The 24,514-nt window shown below is 39.8% G+C and overlaps 1 protein-coding gene across 2 annotated transcripts in view; it reads right to left on the reverse strand.

The window, feature by feature from the left end:
* GRID2 (glutamate ionotropic receptor delta type subunit 2) overlaps nucleotides 1-24,514 on the reverse strand; it is a 748,101-nt gene that overhangs the window by 584,114 nt on the left and 139,473 nt on the right. For both annotated transcript variants that reach the window (XM_075708772.1, XM_075708771.1), the window contains exon 2: nucleotides 714-869. In XM_075708772.1, coding sequence (XP_075564887.1) covers nucleotides 714-869 — 156 coding nt within the window. The remainder of the gene's footprint in view (nucleotides 1-713; nucleotides 870-24,514) is intronic.

Raw genomic sequence — 24,514 nt, forward strand, 5'->3', positions numbered from 1 at the left:
GAAACAAATTTGAATGCATATTTCTGAAGACTTCATATAACTGTCTTTCCAGACAACTGCTCAGTCACACCAGCGATTTACTAATCCAGCTCAGAGGGATTTCAAATATTGAGTCCTGTTATCATCCTACCACTATCACAGGAGCCCAAAGCAACAGCCTCATCTCTTGTGTCCAATAACTGGAGAATGACAAAGGACGGACTGAGTACAAAATCATATTGGACACAGGTGGTTTTCCGAGTCACCAGGTTATCCCTTATCCCTTCTATAAAGTAGGTAACTTCTTCAGATGTATGTGCTGAAATGGTTATCCACACAACAACTTATGTTTTCCAAGTAAGTGCTGTTAGTTGCATGAAATTAAACCAAAAAGTAGTATTAAGAAGTCATAAAGTAAGGACTTTATTGGTTTAACAATAACTTCAGAAGAGCCTGCAAAAGAGAGAAGATGTAGGCAAAATGTGTCTGACTTCTCTAACATTTTTCAAGAGCCTTTACTTACAAAATGGATAAAAGCTCAGTTTATAGCTTGAAGTCACTAGACCAACACAAACCATAGCAGCTAAATCCAAAATTAAATGCAATATCTGATATTCTACGTAAAAAGAAGCCAACAAAGATTACAAATTTCTCATTAAGCTAGGAAGCTCTCAGGGTAGTATTTTGCATGTCTCTGCAGAAACAACAGCAGAAAATTCACTTAGATGTCCTACCTTCTTGAACCGCCTGAAATGGATTGTTGCCGTCCACAAATGTCACTGAACACGTGATTTTCTCCGTTTGTAAGATTTCATCATTCTGGTTGAGATCAGCAACTGCCATTCGAAAAACTTCCTCATCTTTTTTGGCAGATTCATCAAAAATCGCCCCTGGGGGAAAACAAAAAAAGAAAAGAACAAAAATCACGTTGCTCCTTTCACCTGCAGTATCCCAAAGCATTAATCATAAGCACTTAAGATATTTTACACTGTAACATCATCCCTTCGCTCACTCCTGAAGAGCAGTTCTTTCAACGCAGAGACCAGAAGTTACTTCGCAGTATACAGAATTTCTAGATTTTGACATAATTTAAGACATAAAATGAAGAGAATCATTGATTCTAGCTAGAAATATTGGGGAAATCTAGTTAAGCACAAAACAAATTACCTGTATAAGAACATGGCCAAGAAATGAGAACTAAGTACCTTTCCAAAGGCGCCATTTAATACTTTGAATGACTGCAATGGGCTAGGATATACATTTAGCATCATGTTCAGAGACAATGAAAAAATTCAAGTTCAAATGAGGTGAGAATAAGCTTAAAATGGTAGCAGCACTAGGAAAATGAGTTAGAATCGACAACCATGATCAATAGACAGGTCAGCAACTGATATAAACTATTTCAGGTCTAATTCCTATTGGATTTGTAAAACAACCACTCCAGCTAACTGTATGACTCTTGAAGGCAGTAAATTAAGTTTAAGCAGTTAATTAAAATAATTTCTGCCTTTATAAATCTGACTGAAAGTGACTGTTCTGCCTTTTCCCCCAAAATATTCAGAACATCGTAAACAGAAAACTGCTAAACTCAGGAGGAGTTGGCAGTCAGGGTGTCCAACCCTCGCACAGTCAATTCTTCAGGTGTATTGAAAAAGAACTCCAAGGCTCGTCCAGAGGTTTTAAGGGGTTTTTGCTTTCTTTAGACTATAGTGTCACTTTAAGCATCACTAATTTCCTATTATTTTACATTTGTTTCTTGTATGAACTATTTATGCAGAGATGGCTCAGATTACACTGTTACAGTCCTATAAAGAATGCTATATTGTTTAAAACCTTCAAATCAGGGCTGTTAGATTTTCAAGCACCTTTAAAGCTTTCATTTCCAGGCAGTAGATTAAAGAGACAGAAGGGATGCTTCAAAAACAGAATTTTGAAAACTGTATTTAATCATTATGAAATTTCTTCAGTTTTCAGGTTTATTTGTTCTTGAGTGTCTGTTGCCAATACAAAACTCAACTAAGGCAGCATATGCAGTGAGGCAGCCAAAGAAAATAGAAAGTGCTGATCACTGATGATTTCAGGTAAATACCTGCAATCAGTGCTGAAAAGAACTGAAAAAAAAAAAAAGATTAATTTACAGGAAATGGCTACTTTAAGAGAAATAAACTTCAAACACAGTGTTTATCATGTTTTTTCCCACTGACCTCCAACACTCATCTCCCTGCCAGCACCACTCATCCTACACATGCGTCATCTCTTCCTACAATCTGACTGCTTTGACTCCAGCATTTTCCCTCCTGAAGCTGGTGCCATCTGGAACAGCTGTTCTTTACCTCTCCATCTCATTCACCTGTCATCTCTGTGAAAATCTCAGCTGAAAACATTCATTTTCTCCCTTGCCCCCATAAAGCAAAGCCACACATGGCCAAGAATATGCTTGGTATGCAAGATGCTGCAAACCATGTCTTCTCCACAAAGGTGACTATTTGTGTATCCAGGTAGCATTTAAGGGTACAAAAGACTTCATCCAATGATACACCTTAAAACATGTTTGTTTCTAACCTCATGGAACAGTTCAAACCAAAACCACACATGCTTGATTTTGGGGATACATCTATACTGATGATGATGACACAGCCCAGCAAACATTGTTAATAAACATTTGAAGGAACAATTCCACGTGGCTAGTAAGTAAAAAGGTTAAAATTAAGAAGAAAAAAAAATGGAAAATACTGGAAGTAATTACTCAAATTCTATCCCTGTAGAGTAATTCTGTAACAAATGCCACCCTGGAAGATAGTGAACATGCCCAGGTTTCATGCACACACTCAGGGCAGCTGTTGACTGTGTTGCAGAACAGCATGGCAAAGAAAAAACCTTCCAGCCAACACTGTGGAGTACGGCTTCTTATTCCACAGCTGGAAAATGTCATCTTAAACCTAGCTTTGTCCCCAAAATAATCCAGGTCATTTATTGAGTAGAGGGTACAGAAAAGTCCAAGTTATCTAGTGTTTCTTTTGCATGTGCCATCCCAAAAATCCTCTTCAGCTCCATAGCCCTTCCACTGGGCAGCAGAGAACCGCTCCCAAGACAGTGCATTCACCAGTCCAGCATCAAGTTTCTCAAGAGATGAACCTTCCTGAGAATCTTTCTTGTTTCTTTCATACACAGATATCCCTAACAAACTCCCGTATTTTTTCTCCCAGTTCTCACCCTGACACAAATCCTACCTTTAACAGCATCTGTACATATAAGGAACCAGACTAGATGGAGCTCTATGCAGCCTTCACAAACACCACTCTCACTGTAGTACAATTGCTCCAGTTTTGCTCTGACCACTGCTTATTTCATTTACAGCTCCACATACCAGACATAAATGTCAAAATTTCTCCTCTAACCAATACTACATCTGACATTTTTAACAGGCTACCTCACAGAAACCAGGCATTACCTATGCTCTAGTGTAGGATTATCTCCACAGGTAAAACAAATACATATATAGGTGAATTGCAAAAGAAGTTGTAACCATAGTTCCTGCCTGAGCATCCTAGCAGGAATTAGACTGTCTTCCTTCAGAAACTGAGGCCTTATTCGTTAGAGTATCTAACTTAGCTACACAAAAAGCCTTTTAAGATATGATAAAGATGACACCGTTCCTTTCAGGAGATGGCAGTGCACAGCAACACATGCATTACACTTCACACAGTGGTAAGAGAAATTTTATGTCATAACTGATTCTCAAAGTTTAATTAACTTTTCAGATAAAATTGGAAAACTAAAAAAAAAAAAAAACCCAAAACAAAACAAAACCAAACAAACCCCAAGCCACAAAAACCCTGGATCATTTTGAAATTGCTCCTATTCTCATATATACACTTTCAGGTCCCTGTGTTTTATTTCAGCTATATTCCATGCGTCTATATATCTCTCTACATTACACAGGTGAAGGGGTTATTATTATTTTTGTTTTCTAAAATAAAAGCCTTTCCAATGAAAACGTAAAATGCATTGTTTGTATTGTGCTAACATTGCTAGAATATTTCCTTTTTCTGTGGTTTCAGGAATCATCCTTCTGGTTGACAGGAGCAAATTTTCTGGTGTGAAACAGGCCTACTGAAATTTTTACAGCTAGCTCAAAATGCAGCCCTAACTACTTTTGTATTAGGTATGATTTTCTTTCCTTGCTGAGGCTGAAATCACACTGAAGTTTTGATGTTTATTCTTTCAAACACAGTCTTTTAACCAAGTCAACCAACCAACCAACCCAAATGAACAAATAAAGGGTATCACACTTTAAAATTACCTCTATAGTGAGAGCTACATGCTTTCTCATTTCCTTATTACAGCTGCAAAATAAGAGAACCGGAATGACTCCAAACTTATTTGGAATACATGTCCCAAATGAACCCTTTCGGCTGTAGGAAAAATTGTTAAAGTAATGAACAGCTGAGGAGAAAAAAAGCAAATTATTCCTACAGATACTGTAAGACACTCGCTCTCTAGAAAATGATGCAACAGAACTATTTACAAAGGGAAAAAGTTTTCAAAATTATACAAAAGTAGATGCTGTTTGTTTCTCTTCCACCCCCACTGCTCACCTCAGCCAAAACAGGCCTCACATTAAACATGTCATTTCTAACTATACTCAGGGAGTATTCCCACGATTGCATCAGGAGCTGAAATGCTGACACAGCAACTACTTCACACCACTTTCCCCCCCTCCCCGCCCCCATTTTATTAGCATGTCGTTACTTTCAGCTTTATTTCAGAATCTGGATGAGGACAGCACAAATGTAATTCTCTACTGGCTTTTTAAAAACCCTCAGCACATCAATAATGTCCTGTAGCTTAGCAGAGAATTCTTCAGGTTTAACTATCTCATTTGCACTCCACCATGTCACCAGAAATCTATCAATTTAAATGAATATAAACCAAATCCTACAAATGCTCAATAAGTTCACCAAGCACCAATGACATCATTAGACAGGCTTTTCAAAGATCACTTGTCCTACTGACCCATACATATAAAAATATAATCCAAATTAGATATTAGCAGCTATTTCTAGAGTAATTTGCGCAGTCAGATGATTCTGGAATCATCCCAGAAAATGTAAAAATGGGAGAGAAATGCATCATGACTACGAGGATGAAGAGTGAAGAGATTTAAACCAATGTTCCTCTTTCTATTGACTAAGAAAGGGCAAAGTCCACTGCTTGCCGTGTTTTCAAGTATTATAATTTTATTATCTATTAAAGTATGACACTTCTGGACCTCACTGCCCCATATTAGTCTCAGAAAATTAAGTGCCTCATTTCAAAGAGGAGGGGGAGTACATAGATTAAATGCCAATGTGAACTGAGGTCACAGTTCAATTTCAGCACATAAGTTTGATTTTCATTTTATAATGTTGCACACACATACCTCACCAATAGAAGCAATATACACTTTGCCCAATAATTTACTAGTTCACAAGTTCTTGTGGTTTAGCCCCAGCCAGCAACTAAGCACCATGCAGATGCTCGCTCACTCCCCCTACCCCCATGGGATGGGGGAGAGAATCGGAGGAGTAAGAGTGAGAAAAACTCCTGGGTTGAGATAAGAAGAGTTTAATAATTGAAATAAAGTAAAATAGCAATGATGATGATAATAACAATACAATAATGATGATTATGATAATAATAATTATAACGATAATAATAATAATAATAATATACAAAGCTAGTGATGCACAATGCAATTGCTCACCACCCACCAACCGATACCCAGACAGTTCCCGAGCAGCGATCACTGCCCCCCGGCCAACCCCCCCAGTTTATATACTGAGCATGACATCATATGGTATGGAATAGCCCTTTGGGCAGTTTGGATCAACTATTCTGGCTGTGCCCCCTCCCAGGTTCTTGTGCACCTGGCAGAGCATGGGAAGCTGAAAAGTCCTTAACTAGCATAAGCAGTCCTTAGCAACAACTAAAAACATCAGCGTGTTATCAGCATTCTTCTCCTACTAAATCCAAAACACAGCACTATGCCTGCTACTAGGAAGAAAATTAACTCTATCCCAGCCAAAACCAGGACAGAAGTCTAGTAATATTTGGAGAGAAAAGGAAGAAAAAAGGGGAAATGTAAAACACAGTAACTTTTTGGGTGACTCTCTGATGTTCTCAGCAGCTGATGATTCCATGAAAATTCTTTGTCCCACCAATATCGCCAGCCTGGTCCAGTGTCTGAATCCAATTCCACCGTATTTTCTCAGCTGCTGCTACTACATTATTATTCTGAACCACAAACTTAACGCAGCTGCTGGGAGAAGGATGGCCATACTGTTAACACTCATAAGTGGAAGCCGGTGGTTTTGAGTCCTCATGGCAAACCACATCTCAGATGTCCTACACGGCTATGAGCGCATCGCCACAGGCCTAGCTCCTACATAAGAAATTAGGGTAGGTGACATTAATTTCTTGGGGCTTAAATCAGTGAGACTGACATTTGAGATCCTGAGATACATTGTAGAATAAAATCCCATGTCACTTCTAGGCCATATGAGTGTCTGTTTGGGAAAATTTTTATAGAATCCATTCATTTTTAACTATAATGGCAAATGCCTGGCTATACTGCATAGTCTGATTGAATGAATATATACATACAGCCTTAGAAGGCCAATTATATTATAATGGCATTTTTGTCAACAAGAACAAGAGGGACTTGATGCATTTGAGAGTCTGGCTGCACTCACGTAGGAATTTAAAAGGTCGCATACAGAATCCTTTCCTTGCATATGCAGCTCCCATTATCATGGTATTCAGCATGCACTAATGCAGCTGGACCCTAAATTTCACTTGTGACACATTTAGAGCTGCTGTCAAGTTTCTCTTTTGAATGATAGGTGGTCAAGTATGTGCAATCGCGTCTTGATTTTGTCAGTGAAGGGAAAACATCAGCATGCTTCACCTTTCTCTTTTAAGTTGACTAAGTTTTAGAAACCCTTTAGAAAGGGCACAGTAAGCTTGATTTTGCCATTGCAGCACAAAGGGAGGGGAAAACCTCCATCTCCTCTGTATCAGGAGGGAGTTTCCAGCAGATGTGTCCTTAGCTACCTCACACATCAAACTGCGGATGCCAGGCATGGCACAGGGCTTGGCCTTCAAGCCCCCAGCCCCTGGGGACCACGTCTGGCTCACACAGGGCCAGCGTGGGGCTCTAGCTCAGGGCAGAGCCAGTCCCTTGTGTCTTAAGTCATCAGCCTCACTCGTTTGCTCCCCAGAGACTCCCTGCTCTGCACCACAGGGATCTCAGCACCAGAGTGCATCTAGGCCAAGCTGAAATATTTGAAAACACTACTTGTTTGTTCATTTTAATTTTTCAAGACTTTCATAGCTCTCCATGAAAAGAGACTGCAGGGTAGGCCTAGTAGCACCTGTGCCAGCTCCTTCTGGGGAGAAAGTAATGTCCCCCTGCCTGCCAAACTGTAAAGATAGGATTTCTCTTTCCACTTTATATATCGCATATTTTTACGAGCACAGCTCAAGAAATTGAACAAGACTTCAGCACATCTCTTTCACTAGTTATCATCAGACATGTAAAAAAAAATTAAAATAATCAGTTTAACAGAATGTATTTGCCAACACCAAAATCTACACGTAAGTATGGAAGGTCCACTTGTGACTAAGCAGCACATGTGAGACCAGAAAATCTGCACTGAGGTTTCTGGATTACCACTGACGCAAGAGTCCCCAAGTGAAAGAAGCACCAGGCCTATTGTGGTTTTTTTTTTTTTTTTCAACAGACTTTTATAAAGGTCTACTTCTGATAGAGAAGGATTGATATTTTTCCAGGCCATGCCATAAGCAATGCCAGTTTCCCCAAGGTCACTGACAGTGGTTGACCATTTACACCTCCACACAGGTTGCTGCTATCTTCAAACCACGTTTTTTAACACTACAATTGCATCCATTTTTAATCTAATGAAAAAAAAAAATAGCAACAGTAGGAAATACACAGTCCACATGTAATCAGAATACATGAAAAAACCCCACCCCAAAACCAAAAACTCCACATTATTTTCAAGGGAAGCAAATCTTGCCATCTTGTTCTGCAATGTGGTGGACATATACGAATGAGTGGTATGTTACGGGTATTTAAGGAATTAGAGAAGCTATCCGTTTAGTTGGATGCAACAATTAAATCAAAGATTAAAGAGCTGGATTGGCAAATGAAAGAGTTTTCCACCATGTTTCCCCATTCACACCCAAGTTCAGCAAATGCTTTGTATGCAAGAGCCTAACTTCAGGCATATGAATAATCTCTCTCAAGTCACACCTAAAAATGGGACTCTCTGCTGAGCTTAATATGGCACTGCCAACTTTGTACGGAACCACTTACTTTAACCACTGCAGAAGGTACCTCTGCTCACTCTGGGAGCTACACCATAAAAATACACAGTCCATTTCTGTTCCTTTTTTAAGTGATTAACCACCTGTTCTCAGTGCAGCTATATGGCTGGAACATCATGTAAACAATGCAGCAATTCCTTCTCTTTGTTGCTTTTTGTTTTCTAACTTTAAATATTTGAAACAAAGAGGTGAATGAGGAATTTTACAGGTTTTTCAATCTGGCAAACTGCTAGAGGCAAAGGCTGTTTCAAATACAGTGAAAATAGGAAAAGTGCAATTATCATCTAAACACAGAAAAGTTTCTCCATTCTTCTGCTGAAGCACAGTTGGTTTTTAATGTCCCAATCTCACAATAAAACAACCAATATAGCTCTGCTGGTTTCTGAAGGCTGTTATTTGTTTTAAATTATTTGACTACAGCAGGGTATTCCACTGCATTACACCTTTTTTTTTTTTTTTTTTCCTCTCTAGAGTATACTACCCAGTAGTTTTGGAAGTATTAAGGTGGCTCAACAGGTTGACAAAGAATATAAAGACTCAGCTTTTTATGAGCTTTTCTGAACAGATTTACAAACATTGAGAGCCAATGCTTCAGGTATTGTATGTCAAACCTATTAATTATAAAGCAATATAGAATTTCTAGGAAAGCTGAAACACAAGCCTGAAGGTATGGAATCAATTGTCTTCGCATTGCCTTTACAAAATTTAATTTTAATACATTTAGAGGTAGTCTGGGGTCAATTCATTTGGCCACAACATGTGCTGGAGATCTAAATCTAGGACCCTAAATTTTAGAAAAGCAAACTTCCAGCTCTTCAAGGAGTTAGTCAAAAGGAACCCCTGGGAGATGGTCCTCAGGGACAGGGGAACAGAACAGAGCTGGCAGATCTTTAAGGACACCTTCCATAAAGCACAAGAGCTCTTAATCCCCAAGTGTAAGAAATTAGGCAGGGAAGGGAAGAGACCAGCATGGCTGAGTCGAGACATGCTGGTCAAATTAAAGAGTAAGAGGGAACTGCACAGGCAGTGGAAGCAGGGACAGGTATCCTGGGAAGAGTACAGGGAAGCTGCCTGGTTGTGTACGGAGGAGGTCAGGAAGGCCAAGGCACAGCTGGAATTAAATTTGGCAAGAGATATAAAGAATAACAAGAAGGGTTTCTACAGGTATGTCAGCCAGAAAAGGAAGGTTAAAGAAAGCGTACACGCCCCCCCCCCCCCCCCGACAATGGACAAGAATGGCGACCTTGTATCAACAGACGAGGAGAAAGCAGAGGTACTCAACAACTTCTTTGCCTCAGTCTTCACCAGCAACCTCTCTCCTCACCCCTCTCAAGTCGATGGACTGCAAGATGGGGACCAGGAGGTAAAGCCCCTCCCACTGTAAGGGAAGATCAGGTTTGAGACCACCTGAAGAACCTCAATGTACACAAGTCTATGGGACCTGATGAGATGCATCCCAGAGTCCTCAGGGAATTGGCTGATGGAGTTGCCAAGCCACTCGCCATGATATTTGAAAAGTCATGGCAGTCAGGTGAAGTCCCTGGGGACTGGAAGAAGGGAAATGTTGTGCCCATTTTTAAAAAGGGAAGAAAGGAGGACCCTGGGAACTACTGACCTGTCAGCCTCACCTCTGTGCCTGGGATGATCATGGAGCAGATCCTCCTAGAAGATATGCTCAAGCACATGGAGGACAGGGAGGTGATTTGAGACAGCCAGCACGGATTCACCAAGGGCAAGTCCTGCCTGACCAACCTAGAGGCTTTCTATGAAGGAGTGACTGCATCAGTGGACAAGGGAAAAGCAATGGATGCCATCTACTTGGATTTCTGTAAAGCGTTCAACACAGTCCCCCACAACATCCTTCTCTAAATTGGACAGATATGGGTTTGATGGGTGGGCTGTTTGGTGGATAAGGAGTTGGCTGGATGGTCGCATCCAGAGGGTCGTGGTCAATGGCTTGATGCCCACATGGAGACCGGTGACAAGTGGAGTCCCTCAGGGGTCCATACTGGGACCGGTGCTGTTTGACATCTTCATCAATGACATAGTGGGATCGAATGCACCCTCAGCAAGTTTGCAGATGACACCAAGCTGAGTGGTGCGGTTGACACACCAGGAGGACGAGATGTCATCCAAAGGGACCTGGACAAGCTGGAAAGGTGGGCCTGTGTGAACCTCATGAGGTTCAACAAGGCCAAGTGCAAGGTCCTGCACCTACAAAAGGTAACCCCCAGTATCAATATCGGCTGGGGGATGAAGGGATTGAGAGCAGCCCGGCGGAGAAGGACTTGGGGGTACTGGTGGATGAAAAGCTGGACATGAGCCGGCAATGTGCACTTGCAGCCCAGAAAGCCAAGCAAATCCTGGGCTGCATCAAAAGAAGCGTGGCCAGCAGGTCGAGGGAGGGGATTCTGCCCCTCTGCTCTGCTCTGCTCTGGTGAGACCCCACCTGGAGTACTGCGTCCAGCTCTGGAGCCCTCAGCACAAGAAGGACATGGACCTGTTGGAGCGGGTCCAGAGGAGGGCCACCAAAATGATCCGAGGGCTGGAGCACCTCTCCTATGAGGCCAGGCTGAGAGAGTTGGGGTTGTTCAGCCTGGAGAAGAGAAGGCTGCGAGGAGAACTTATTGCGGCCTTCCAGTACTTAAAGGGGGCCTACAGGAAGGATGGGGACAATCTTTTTAGCAAGGCCTGTTGTGACAGGACAAGGAATAATGGATTTAAACTAAAGAAGAACAGATTTAGACTAGACATAAGAAAGAAATTTTTTACAATGAGGGTGGTGAAGCACTGGAACAGGTTGCCCAGAGAGGTGGTGGAGGCCCCATCCCTGGCAACATTCAAGGTCAGGTTGGCTGGGGCTCTGAGCAACCTGATCTGGTTAAAGCTGTCCCTGCTCACTGCAGGGGGGTTGGGCAGGATGACCTCTAAACAACCCTTCCAACCCAAAGCATTCTATGATTCTATGATCTGTGGAGCTCTTAAGAAATTTTGAGAATTACTGCTTTCACAGTTTGCAGTACTAGTACACACCTTGGATTTTTTTTTTTTTTTCTCTGCTTAATTCTATTGCAACATTGTGGATACATGTCAGCGTCATCAGGAATTATGTTTACATTTGCAAAGAACAGACTCTAAGATCTTTTCCACCTTATTTACACTGTCCATTGGGCACGTATGCGCAAGCACGAACACTTTCCAATCACTGCTGATTTATTTTAAGCTCACCCTGGCAGGCATTTCTAATTGTTCTTAAGTTCTAAACCACCATTTTACACTTATATTTAATATAACAAATGGTAGAATTTGTCAACATCATCTGCTGAGTCTTGTTCACTTCATTAAAAACATCTGTCATTTGCCAGTCCCTGTTTTGGGAAGTGTTGTTGGCTAGAGAGTAGGAGGAGGAGGGCAGAGGGATAGGAAGGCAAAACATTGGGGTCCTACTAAAAATGCATTTATTCAGGTGCATTTTTTTTTCTATGCAACATATAATCAAAGGCATCTTAAAAAGGCGATTCTAGAAAATCTCCTGGTAAATAATAAAATCCCTTCTCAGTTGCTCTACTTTCTCATTAACTTAAGTGATCCTTCAGTAGAAAATGAGTGTAAAAACTACTGTATCAAAGGAATAACAATTGACATACATCTTGCATTTTTTACAGCCAACTAACTGATTGCACAAATTAGAGACACAAATAATTTGTTCCTGCAAATTGAAAAATACTGCACAAATGCCTGTTGTGGCACTGGAGACTGCTGCTATCTACTTCTGTAGATGCAGCAGGGCACAATATTATTATCATGCAAACAATACATTTTATACACAATGTACCTTTCACAGGATAAGAATTAAGATATCTCCTGTGCACTGTTCCACTGTAAACTTGATGTGGTGATTAACTACACTGATAATAGCTTCACATTCGTTATGCAACAAATGAGCTGATAATAATGAGAAGCTTTTCATGATTTCTATCATATCCATAACTATCAAGTTGGGGTCTAGCTGTGAAAAGCATCTGTTTTAGTAGATATTATTGCCACATTATTAATATCCCATACAAAAAGTTAGTGCAATGATCATAAATTTGCTGAACAGTATCTGCATTCTTGAAAAAATATTAAAAAGAAACCTTATAATGTTCATTCAGAGCTTGTTTATATGTTGTTTTAGAACAGAGCAAACACTGATTCAATATACTATTTCACCATTTTTATTAGCCCCTACCTGTGAATGCAAGAACACCTCACAAAGCAATGTCAACAAGGATGACTGCATCCTAAAAAAACCCTAAATTGTTTTTGAGCATTTGTCATTGCTTGCTGTCTTCCACTCTCATACTCGTTGCTCTGCCTCTATGTGCAATTATGCTTTGTAATTTTTGAAAGACAAACTAATGCTTTAATTAATCAAATGATGCAGATTGCTAGGTAGAGATGGAGGGAAGACTGTTGCCAAACCATTTCTTTATGACATGGAGCAGCTGCAGCACCTTACTCCACTAGCAGCTGAACTTTGTGGAGAATGAGATTACCATTATGTTAGAGATGTTGTTAATACATAAACATATGCCTACATATACGCACACACAGACAGACATAAAAGTGCAAAGATTACAGTGTGAGATTCTTCTGGAGTGCATTTTTCCGCTTTTCCTTCCCATTTCGCTTTAAAATTTACACAAGCCTTTTTCTCCAGATAGTTTAATCGTTTCATGCAGTAGGAGCAGCCTGGCTTACAACACTGAAATACAGGTGTTGGCACTAAAGATTGCCATTGGAAGGGTATTACAGGAATAAGAGGTTATTTCTTGAGCAGCACACTATACAAATCCAGCCTTCTACTCATTGCAAAAAATAAGATAGAGAGGTGCTGAGTCAATGTATCACAGACTCACAGAATGGTTTGGGTCAGAAGGGAGCTTTAAAGATCATCTAGTCCAACCCCCCGACATCGGCAGGGACATCTTTCACTGGATGAGGTTGCCCAGAGCCCCATCCAGCCTGACCTTGAACACTTCCAGTGACAGGGCATCCACACCTTCTCTGGGTATCATACAGACAGATACCTGTTAAATATATTGCTTTTAAAAATCTATCTGATCCCACATGTAGTGTTATGAATGCCACAGTCAAGAATTAAATAACAGGGAGGAAAGCAGCAGTGAAAAACTTTTAGGTGCCTGTCTAAAAATACAAAGGCTGACTCTGAAATTAATCCTTTTCTCAAACAGCTTTTCTTTTCTATTCTTTAGAGCAGGTTTTTATTCTGCTGGAGGAGAGGCATTCAGCAAATCTACACATAAACATGCTCTTCGAATGGTAATGGGAGAAACCAAACAAATCAATCTCATAGTCATCCAGCCCATTTTCTTGCCAAGGCAGGACTGTCCTGTAGAGTGCAATTTACATTTGAGTTGAAAATTAACATATGTAACCTCTTTCACTCTTACATCATGCAGAGGGTAACAAATCCAGAAGCAATCGGTTTCCAATTTCAACACAAAAAATACATATAAAAATGCCCTAAGAAATAGCCGCTTTCCAAAAAGGATACAGATGACCCTGTTTCTACTAACATGTTTCTTATTTACTTCTCAGTACAGATTTTGCTGAACTAGTGTTACTCCCCTTAATTATAAACTTTGCATTTTATCATTTTGGCAAACGGACAACGCACGCTGCTCTAAAATTTGCTCTCCAAATATTCAGGGCTATAGGCTCAAACTGACTTCATGATCATGGACACTGAATACTTAAATATCTTGCCATTTTTTTATAGAAGATAGTGCCGTATCATCTTTGTAGTTCTTATTCATGTTAGAGAGAATAATTTCTACTTCCACGACTCATAATTTGCACATGCGTATAAAAAAAACAGACTCAGAATATAACTCACAGATAAGCTGAGTTAGACTTTACTTCAAAAATTTCACCCAATAAATTCTGGTAATGATATTGCTATTTTGGAAAAGGCAAAAGAAGAAGTGGAGAATAAGGAAAGCTTAATGTCATTCTACTCAAGACACACAAAATAGGACCAAAAAGGTCTGCTTTAAATTGCTCTGCTGCAATTTGACTTCATGATTTGTTTTTAATAACTCTACAGTTCTTCAGCAATATAAAGCTCTCTTAAAATTATAACACTTTCATATGAATGCCTGTGAATTTACATTTCCCAAAGCCTCACTGCAAGTCAATTAAATGTCGTCAAGTTCTGCTAAAGAGTAGTTTCCAGGGTGCAATATATGTCTGTAATTTTTTTTTTTTTTTAAATCAAGTCAGAATTTCTGCTTTTAAGACACAAACTGCATGAGGAATGAAGAACAGCTGTTTCTTCCACTGGCTTCTATTATTTTTGTGCTCTTAGAGGCAAACTTAAAAGGTAAGAGGTGAAGCAGCAGCTGAGCTATTTCCATGAACTGTGGATGTGTCAGACACCTCTTTCAAACCAAATATTCCCTTCCTCTTTCCTACATTTGTAGAAGACTTCCTAACATAGTGCTATAAAATAGGCTACTTACAAACTTGAGGCTGAGAACCTATTGCTCTAACATTTAAAGAAATAACCACAGAAGAAATAAATGAAACATAATTTCAACCTCCAGCTCCACAATTGCTATAAACTCAAACCACCCCATGTTCACAAATATTTTTGAGAAACTAGCCTGATGTTTGATATTTTTAGTGAAACCTAGGACCATGCATTTGTTTTAAGTTATCACCTGTCAGGAACCACTTATAAAAAGCAATATGAAAGTGAATAATTATATTCCCATTTTAGAGATTAAGGAATATTAAGCAGATGTACAGTGACTTGCTCAGACACTCAGTTATTAGTCGCCTGTCAAAATTGGAAGAATCTAATAAAAACCTGATTATTCAAAGTACCTGTCTTTATTTCTATCACTTAACACATATAATCTTGGAACACTGATATTAAAATAACAGTAAGTATGCTATTATTATAGATCCCACCTTATCTGAAAATTTCATAGGAAAAGGGGTTTGGGGTTTTTTTGTTTGGAGAAGTTTAGGAGGGGAGGCTGTGGGTTTTGGTCTGGTTTGGGTTTGGTTTTTTTGTTTGGTTTTGGGGTTTTTTTGTTGTTTGTTTTTAAGTGAAGTGGCTGTAAACTGAAGGTGACAGAAATCTTGTATGTAACATATTGAAAATCGTTCTAACTTGAACAGACTTGATATCCAGTAACTTAGACAAAGACTTTTTTGAAATTTTAACATCTTCTTGAAATTGGGGGGGGGGGAATGCAAGCTGGAAAGTAGCTAAGAAAAATAAAAGTTAAAAATATACAAGAAAAACAAGAAAAAATATTGTCTCATTAACTACATTCAAATTTAAACATGCAATGTAGAAACTGGAAAATGAATAAAAACAAATTTCCAGAAGTGAAATGTGTGGAGGGATAAAAATTGTTGTTATTTTTGCATGATCTCTACTGAGATTCAAGTTTGTGAGGAGCCAACCAAAGTGAGAAAGAAGCACTTCGGCAGCAGCCGGTTGTAGCCAGCAGATCATTTTGAGAAAATTTTCTTGTTAGTTTTCATAAGTGATAATAAAGAACAAGCAAAACCTCCACTATCATTAAAAAAATAGATTTTCTTTTTAGCAAAACGCTAATATAAACTAAAATAGTTCCTGTTACCAGTATCATGGGAACAGATCAAGGTTTTGGTTTTTTTTGAGTCAGCAGAACAGTACCTGTAAAAAATGTGCATTTTATTTTCTGTCACATTTGATAACCACCCAAGTGTTGAATGCACAGAGAAACCCATGCAAGAAGCATAACCCTCATACTATTCTTGTAGTCAGTTTTAGTATTAGCAACTGTCCCAGCTCACTGGTTTAAGAAAAGGCATTTCTTATAAATTACTTCTGCAACTTGGATGAAACAGCCCCAGTAATCACTGTACATAGGAAACACGAACATTAAAGGAAATGGGGAAATTGTTTTACAAAGCAGGAGGACATGTTATGTTCAACCCGAGAATCCAAGTTCTGCCCTCCTTTGCACTTAAATACGTCAGTGGATACATTTAGCTCCATTTTCCAGTTGCTTCTGCCTTAATCAAGTCCTTTTAATATCTGGGAAAAGATGAGTAAACTTAGCTCACGCTGACCTTGCCTGCAGGCTTGTCACATGATTAGACATAAAGCTTTAAAATTTGTCTACAGGTTTTGAATCTCATTATTGCTGTACCACTTAATTATTACTGCATCATTATTAATTATTACTGTATTATTACCAATTAATACAGAATACCTTGAGTATATTGGGCACATTTTATCTGTGAGAATGTTGAATTTGCCAAATGACTGCACAAGACTACGCCAGAATTCTACCTAATATAAATGCTTCTTGCACCCATAACTCCTGGTACTTGATTTCCTTACCAGAGGTTAGTAAAAACCCTGCAAAATTAATCAATGCTACAGCAGACTGTTCCAAATTCAACTAGTTTCTTAGAAGATTTTTTTTTTTAATATATTTCTTTTGTTGACCTGTTTCCAAGCAAGAAGACGCATATCTAACTATCCTATATTTATTAGTAACAGAAAAGGCATTTCTAAGAATTAGATCACAGCTGCAGGCATGACTCCAAATCCATCATTTTTAAAAGTGGGTATTTCTTTACTGAAGTAATGATCATCACTGTACAATCATGAGCTCCTTTTATGACCTGGTGACCTGCCTGGTGGATGACTGAAAGGCTGTGGATGTCTTTTACCTGGACTTTAGCAAAGCCTTTGACACAGTCTCCCATAATATTCTCCTTGGGAAGCTGGCAGCTCATGGCTTGGATGGGCGTAGTCTTCGCTGGGTAAAAAACTGGTTGGGTGGCTGAGCCCAGAGAGTAGTGGTGAATGGAGTTAAGTCCAGGTGGCGGCTGGTCACGAGCGGTGTTCTCCAGGGCTCTGTTTTGGGGCCAGCCTTGTTTAATATCTTTAGCAATGATCTGGATGAGGGGATTGAGTGCACCCTCAGTAAGTTTGCAGATGACACCAAACTGGGTGGGAGTGTCGATCTGCTGGAGGGTAGGGTGGCCCTGAAGAGGGACCTGGACAGGCTGGACCAATGGGCCGAGGCCAATTGTATGAGGTTTAACAAGGTCAAGTGTCGGGTCCTGCACTTCGGTCACAACAACCCCATGCAATGCTACAGGCTTGGGGAAGAGTGGCTGGGAAGCTGCCTGGCTGAAAAGGACCTGGGGGTGTTGCTAGAGAGCCGGGTGAACATGAGCCAGCAGTGTGCCCAAGTGGCCAAGGCGGCCAACAGCATCCTGGCTTGTATCAGGAATAGTGTGGCCAGCAGGAGCAGGGAGGTGATTGTCCCCCTGTACTCGGCACTGGTGAGGCCACACCTGGAACCCTGTGTCCAGTTTTGGCCCCTCAGTACAAGAAAGACATTGAGGTGCTGGAGCATGTTCAGAGAAGGGCAACGAAGCTGGTGCAGGGTCTGGAGCACAGGCCTTATGAGGAGCGGCTGAGGGAACTGGGGTTGTTTAGCCTGGAGAAGAGGAGGCTGAGGGGAGACCTTATTGCTCTCTACAACTACCTGAAAGGAGGTTGTAGTGAGGTGGCTGTTGGTCTCTTCTCCCAAGTAGTTAGTGATAGGACGAGAGGAAATGGGCTCAAGCTGTGCCAGGGGAGGTTTAGGTTGGATATTAGGAAAAATTTCTTCATGGAAAGGGTAGTCAAGCATTGGAACAGGCTGCCCAGAGAGGTGGTGGAGTCACCATCCCTGGAAGTGTTCAAAAAACGGGTAGATGTGGCACTTTGGGACATGTTTTAGTCTAGTCTACCCTTGATTGGTTTAGTGTGGACTTGGTAGTGTAGGTTAATGGTTGGACTGGATGATCTTAAAGGTCTTTTCCAACCTAAACGATTCTATGATTCACTGTTAATAAAGTAAAGTTTACTGGGAGATAAAATTCCTGAGGAAGAGGAAAACTATACTGCCCAGGAGTTGAGAGCTATGTACATGCTGCATAGCAAGAGTATGTATACTAAACTGGCCCTTAATGAAGAGGAATATTTACTGAAGAAATGGGACTACAGCAAGTATTCACATCCAGATCTCCTCTTCCATATCCTTTGTTCCAGACACAATGCAATGCAAGTCTGTACTTAGATATGCAGCTCTAAAATCAAATTGTACTTTACAATCCACAGTGTCATGAGCAAAATTCAACTTCCTTCCTCTTGGAAAAAAAAAAACCCAAAAACAAACTCAAAAATAGCTCATACTCTACAGAAAAAAAAAAATTATTCATTTGATTGACAAGGCAAGCAAAAAGTATTTCCCTGATTCTTGGGCTGTAGAGGATTTTCTTCCAGTATTACTCTTCCAGCCTCTAGTCATCCCAGCGAAACATCTCCCAATGGTTTCTTTTACAGGTTGAAGAAAAATAAGCCTCGCAAAACATCTTACACACCATTCATACATAAGCATTTCCACTTTTCTCTTTTTTCTTTTTCCCCACATACAGATAACATTATTTTCCTCTTTCGTCTTAGAAATAGAATGCCACAACAAGACTCCCTGAAGCATAAGGTAAAACTTACACCAGGCACTGAAGAAGGGACAAGAACGCAGAGCCCTGCCAGATGAGTCATTACCCTATAGAATCTTTGCATGTTTCTCTTCCCATCCCTCCTTCACTTTCATGGGCTTTGCATCACTAAACTTCCAATTATTTTCTGGGTAGTAGAACATCTTCACCAGTGCTGAAAATATGTCTGCTGCAGAGTACCAGGACGCTCTAATGGTGGCTGGGACATTTTCATGAGACATAGTTTAAATCCCCGAGACAGAAAAAAACTAAGCAGAGATCTTGAGCGCTTTTTATGAGTGCTTCAATATGAGGAAACTGCAGGACCCCCACACATTCCACTGTGTTTCATAGGGTAAAAAGGAGTTCATGCATCCAACTCCTGTAGAAGATTCAAGGCTGTAAATCCCAAAGGACTTTCGTACTATACTACTTTGCTTCTCACAACTCAGAAAAGAGCCAGGTTTGAAAGCACACCTTTGTCATCAGCTATGCTTACAGAAACCTAGACGTATTCTGGCTGAAGTTTCAGCTTTTCTCTTTGGTCATCTCAGAACAAGCATAACCACAATACACACATGCAGGCTGTGGGTGTTTCTGATCTAAACCCCAGTAGCTGATAAAAGTTTGATGCCTGGGTAACTTCTTACCTTGTTGAATACATAAAGCTGGCTATTCCACCTCATATAATCTGGCTTTGGAATAATTACTTATCCTCAGAAGCTTTTAGTCTCTATTTCTGCTTATCTTATTATCTTACGCTTATCTTAACTGCTTATCTCTGTGTCTGAATATGTATGTGTAGAAAAATGTGAAGAAAACTATTACTTGGGCTTGAAGATGAATGACTTACCATATTTTGCTTCTCCAATTACTTTAGAAAATCCCTTAATATCTCTTCATGTAAGGTGGCAGGGAAGTTCCTTTTCCTATCTATGCAGGATATATAAATAAAAACATCACTCTAAAAGGTCATGTCGTTATATTTACAGTCTGCAATAAGCCAGCCTGCAATATGAAATTCATGGAAACTTTGATTAAAAAATGAAAATGCATGTACAAGCTCACAGAAGGGGACCACCATATAGAATTATCATCTGTGCATACTCATGCATACACACGCTTTGAAAAAGAGTGAAGAAGCAAAAGAACATGTTCTCTCAAAAAGAAATTGCACATCATATTTTCAACGTAAAGGCAGAGCCTTCTAAAAGTATAATGAAAATTATTATACTACCAAAGTAGCGGTCATTTGGGATTTATAAGCTCTATCCTAGAATGTATAAGAATGACAAAGCTAACAAAGACTAACTATTCCATTACAATTCTTCAGTGTTAGCATATATAGCCCATTATATATGAGTCCAAGTCTCAAGCTTCATTTTTCAGAGATGGTTATAACTCCAATGAATAAGGACCCAAAAGTGAAAAAGCAGTGAATCGGGGGCAGGGACGAAGCTTGTGGGGTCAGTTCCGCTTCCTTTAAGTAAACACTTATGCTATTGAGATACTATAAAACTTTATTTTAATTTTCACCTAAATTTCCATAAATGAAATCTTCCAACCCTCTGTTTACCATACTACAAATATAGATTTACATATTACCTGCCTTTTTTGCAATTGTTCTTTTTATATTAGGTTATTTTATTCTCACAAATATGCAGAAGAGTTAGAGAGAACTCTGGGAACAAAAATAATACCTGAATTCATATTGAGATGGGAAAATTTATGTACAATAAGATCATCAAATAGTGATTGAGTGATTTAGCAGCAATAATGACTTCGTAAATGCAAAAGGAAAAATATTTTCCAATAAACTCCCATAACGAGATTATTTTTTCTAAGTATCCAACAGTAAATAGCTATCCATGCACCTGTCATTGGCAGTGTCTTTATTTTGTAACCTATGTTGCCAAAAACATTTGAAGAATCACCTGCAATCTGCAATTCTACTCTCGTCTAAGTAATAAATACATCTGCTTTTGAAAATATCTTCCACTATCTCCTGGGCTGCTTTTTGCAGCCTTTTCACTATTGAATAATATATGCCGTTTTTATCAACCATACCAAAATCTTGGTATCATCTTCTGAAAGTCAAGTGGTGCAGAACCAAGTTTCAATGAGTGTGTGGTGGCTCTACTGCAAAGCATGCAAGTACCAGGTTACCCTCAGATACAGGAAATAGTATCTGTGTTTTTAAGAAAATATTTATTACCAGTGCAATAAAAAGAGAGCCTGTAAAAGAGGGGGGTTTTTAAGCAGCAAGCAGGAAACCAATCATGATAATCACTGCAGAGAGGCTAACCCACCTTTCACCTACTTATGCTGTTCATGTACTGAAACAGTCTTGGTAGGCGTATAATCAAGTGCTTCTTTGAGAAACTAGAACTAATTTTCAGAAACATTATTTGTGACACATTTCCTGAGAAACCTGAAAAACTCTGTGGGTTTCAGGAAAAGCTTGACAACTTGGCCCACATTCTTCGATAGATTATCAACGCACGCAGGACTGCCCAATATTTCCACACGGCTCAAGCACATATCATCATCTATAAAACAAACCCATTCAAAACCAGATTCTCACCAAGCATTGGAGACTCTATGCTGGTAGGGCACGGAAATTAAACAGACAAAGGTTTTTATCAACCATGGGAAACCAAGGCTAAGAGCTTAGCTCTTACTCCAAGGAGCAACAAATCACTAGAAGATACAGACTGAAACCCTTCATCTGGAATCCTCATATATCCATCAGTTTAAGTTACACTATAAATGAATTTAATACATTTGAATATATATTGAATACATTTGGTTTTTTTAATTGCAAATCCTACAAACAGGAGCCAGTGTGAAAAGAGCAGCTCTAGAAGCTGCAGATGAGATTAAAAGAAAGAGGCAGAAATGGCAAGCAAGTTACTAAAAAAGAGTTTTTAGCTTTGCATTACTTCCCATGGATTTGCAGTGGGGTTAGAGACATTATGCAGGCAACCTGAAGTGGCTGCAGTTGTTTTGCAACAGAATGCTATTGTGCAAGTGAGGTACTGTGCTGAAATGCTGCAAATACAGAGTAAGTGAAGGTTCACTTTTTACATGTCATTTTCAAGCATCTCTCTTGCCAAATTAAAGGGCTTGGCAGATGATTAAATAGTGGCCTGAGGTTGTACTTACAGGAAAATGTGGCATGGGCTGCATGTCAGCTGCAAGGTAAACACATTCTTGAAGAGCAGCCGATCATGTGCCACCTTAGGACTCAATGCAGTTGGGGTAATCTGAACCAGAAAAACAGCATTTATAGGGTGCAGACAGTGTTTTTCCTATACATTTCAGCAGGCTCAAATACTGTGCTGTGTAGCACAAGAGAGAAGCTTACCCAGTCAACATTCACTAGGCTGATTTACATAATAAGCCTTTCTCATGCATGCATATTATTCTTTAGCATCATTACTATTAAGCTACCAGATCTTTTAAAGCTGCTCACTGATCAAAAACCCATCAGGACCATCCATTTGCAGCTGAAGAAGGTAGCGTCAAGGAAATTTCTCTATATATTGTGTGAGGAAGAGACACTTCCTGCAGCTTTGCTGCCTTTGAGAGGCAGGCATGCCAAGCACTGACAGGAGAATGAATAGAGCCAGTCATGCTAAACATGCATCCTATTGTTTTGGGCTGTGTTGGTCAGATCCACTGTCAACACATTTTCTGTTTCTCCCTCTGCCTCCCCCCCCACCATCTTTTATTGCTGTTGTTGGCAACTTATACTCGTCCCGTTGGATTCAAGAATATGCTGCAAACCGTGCTGCATCTGCCGGAGCCACTCTTTTAAGGAAATACATGCACGTTTAATTTTTTTTTTTTTTTTCCCAAAAGGACTCCAAAAGTAACCCCTTAGGAAGCAGGAGGGGGTTTTCCCCTTTTGAAACTAAACCAATCAGTGGGGGAAATTCACTGCATTCCCTCCTCACTACGAGGACAAAAGAGTTTCAAAAGAAGGTGCTGGCTGGGGGCACACACCTCTCCAAAGCATGCACGTGTGCTGCCATATACACATATATGCATGTATACACGTAGGTGTACATATATTATTATTGCTTTACAACGACTAGATTCTGAAGGAGGCAGTCTCCCAAAAAGTAATCATGCTCTTTTTAAAGACAGGCAGCCTGACCAGCCATTTGATCAACAACTCAGCCTAAGCCAGCTCTGTGTTTGTGGGCACAAAGAGCTCATGTTGAGTTAGAAACCTCAAGATGGTACATGCAAGTTGGGATCCAAATGTGGGCAAAGTCCGAATGCACTACAAGTATTTGAGACAATTCCTATTCTACCACTTTTAATGAAAAACTGCAGCTTTTCTACATTTTTTTCACACCCAGGTAAAGAAATAATTCTTTAAGCCAAAACAAAATATTAAAAAATGAAATGAAACTTAGGAAATACTAATTAAAACTGGTTTATCTGGTAAAGAGGTTTATAAATGATGAGGTGAAAACAAGAAAAAAAAGAAGGTGTTATCCTCTAGGAAAATATTTTTCCTGCAGTGTCACAAACGGACGTATTTCCTGAAAAAAAAATGGACTTCAGTAAGGTCTGGACCTTATTCACATGTTTTTTTCTACTGGTAAATGAATATGTGGATGAACCATCCCTCAAAAAAGCACAAGGCCTAACACAGATTCAAACTCAGAACTTCTCGAGCAAGGACAGTGACTTGCAAGACCTTAAAAGTCAATGAAAAGCCAGAAGGCAGCTTTGGGTCGTTTCATTTTCAAAACGGATTAAACTGGCAACTAGCCTTGAGCTTAAAGAACAACAACAAAACATATGCACAGTGCAAACCCGTTCCTTTCAGGTTTTCCCTTAGGGAAAGCAACACATTTGTCAGCGTAGGGAATGCCATCTCTTGCCTCCCCTGTGGCCAAGTAAAGGAACTGCCTGAAGACATGCTTATACCGCAGCCACTAGGAATGAAATCAAAAGATGATAAAAAGATAAGTTACCAGGGTTCTGGCCTACACACACATTTGAAGGAAGACTGAAATTACAACCTACAGGGAGAGGCTGTCAAAGCAATGGATTGCAGAAAGTCACCCTGCTGGACAAAACAGGAAAGACTGCAATACCTGTTCTTTATCAATCACACAGACTGCACCGCATTACGCTTTTTAACCCTCAGGCTTCAGGAAAGAAGACAGGCTTCTAAGTACCCCTAGTTTATTGCAATGACAGGGAATCAAACGAGGAAAAAACTATGCTAGGGAGAGTGGGATGAAAAAACCACAGAGGTCTATCAATCTGTTTCAGGCAATTTGGGCACCTGCAAAAAAAGAATAATATTTTCTACACTGCGAGATAGCCTAAAAGTGACATCCAGAAGTTGAATAAACAGCACAGCTCCTCCTAGGAGGAGGGAGGGAAGGTGATGTTCATTTAAGGTTACAAGACTTAACAGGCTACCCCTGATCAGCAGGTTACGCAATGAGAGATTTTTAAACTTTACTACTCCTTCCCAACCTTATGATGCTTCTGATGACATCCCTGAAGTACAAAAGAGTTGCTAGATTATTGAGTAATCCCA

The sequence above is a fragment of the Pelecanus crispus genome, chromosome 4 (genome assembly GCF_030463565.1).
Source record: "Pelecanus crispus isolate bPelCri1 chromosome 4, bPelCri1.pri, whole genome shotgun sequence".
NCBI lineage: Eukaryota > Metazoa > Chordata > Aves > Pelecaniformes > Pelecanidae > Pelecanus > Pelecanus crispus.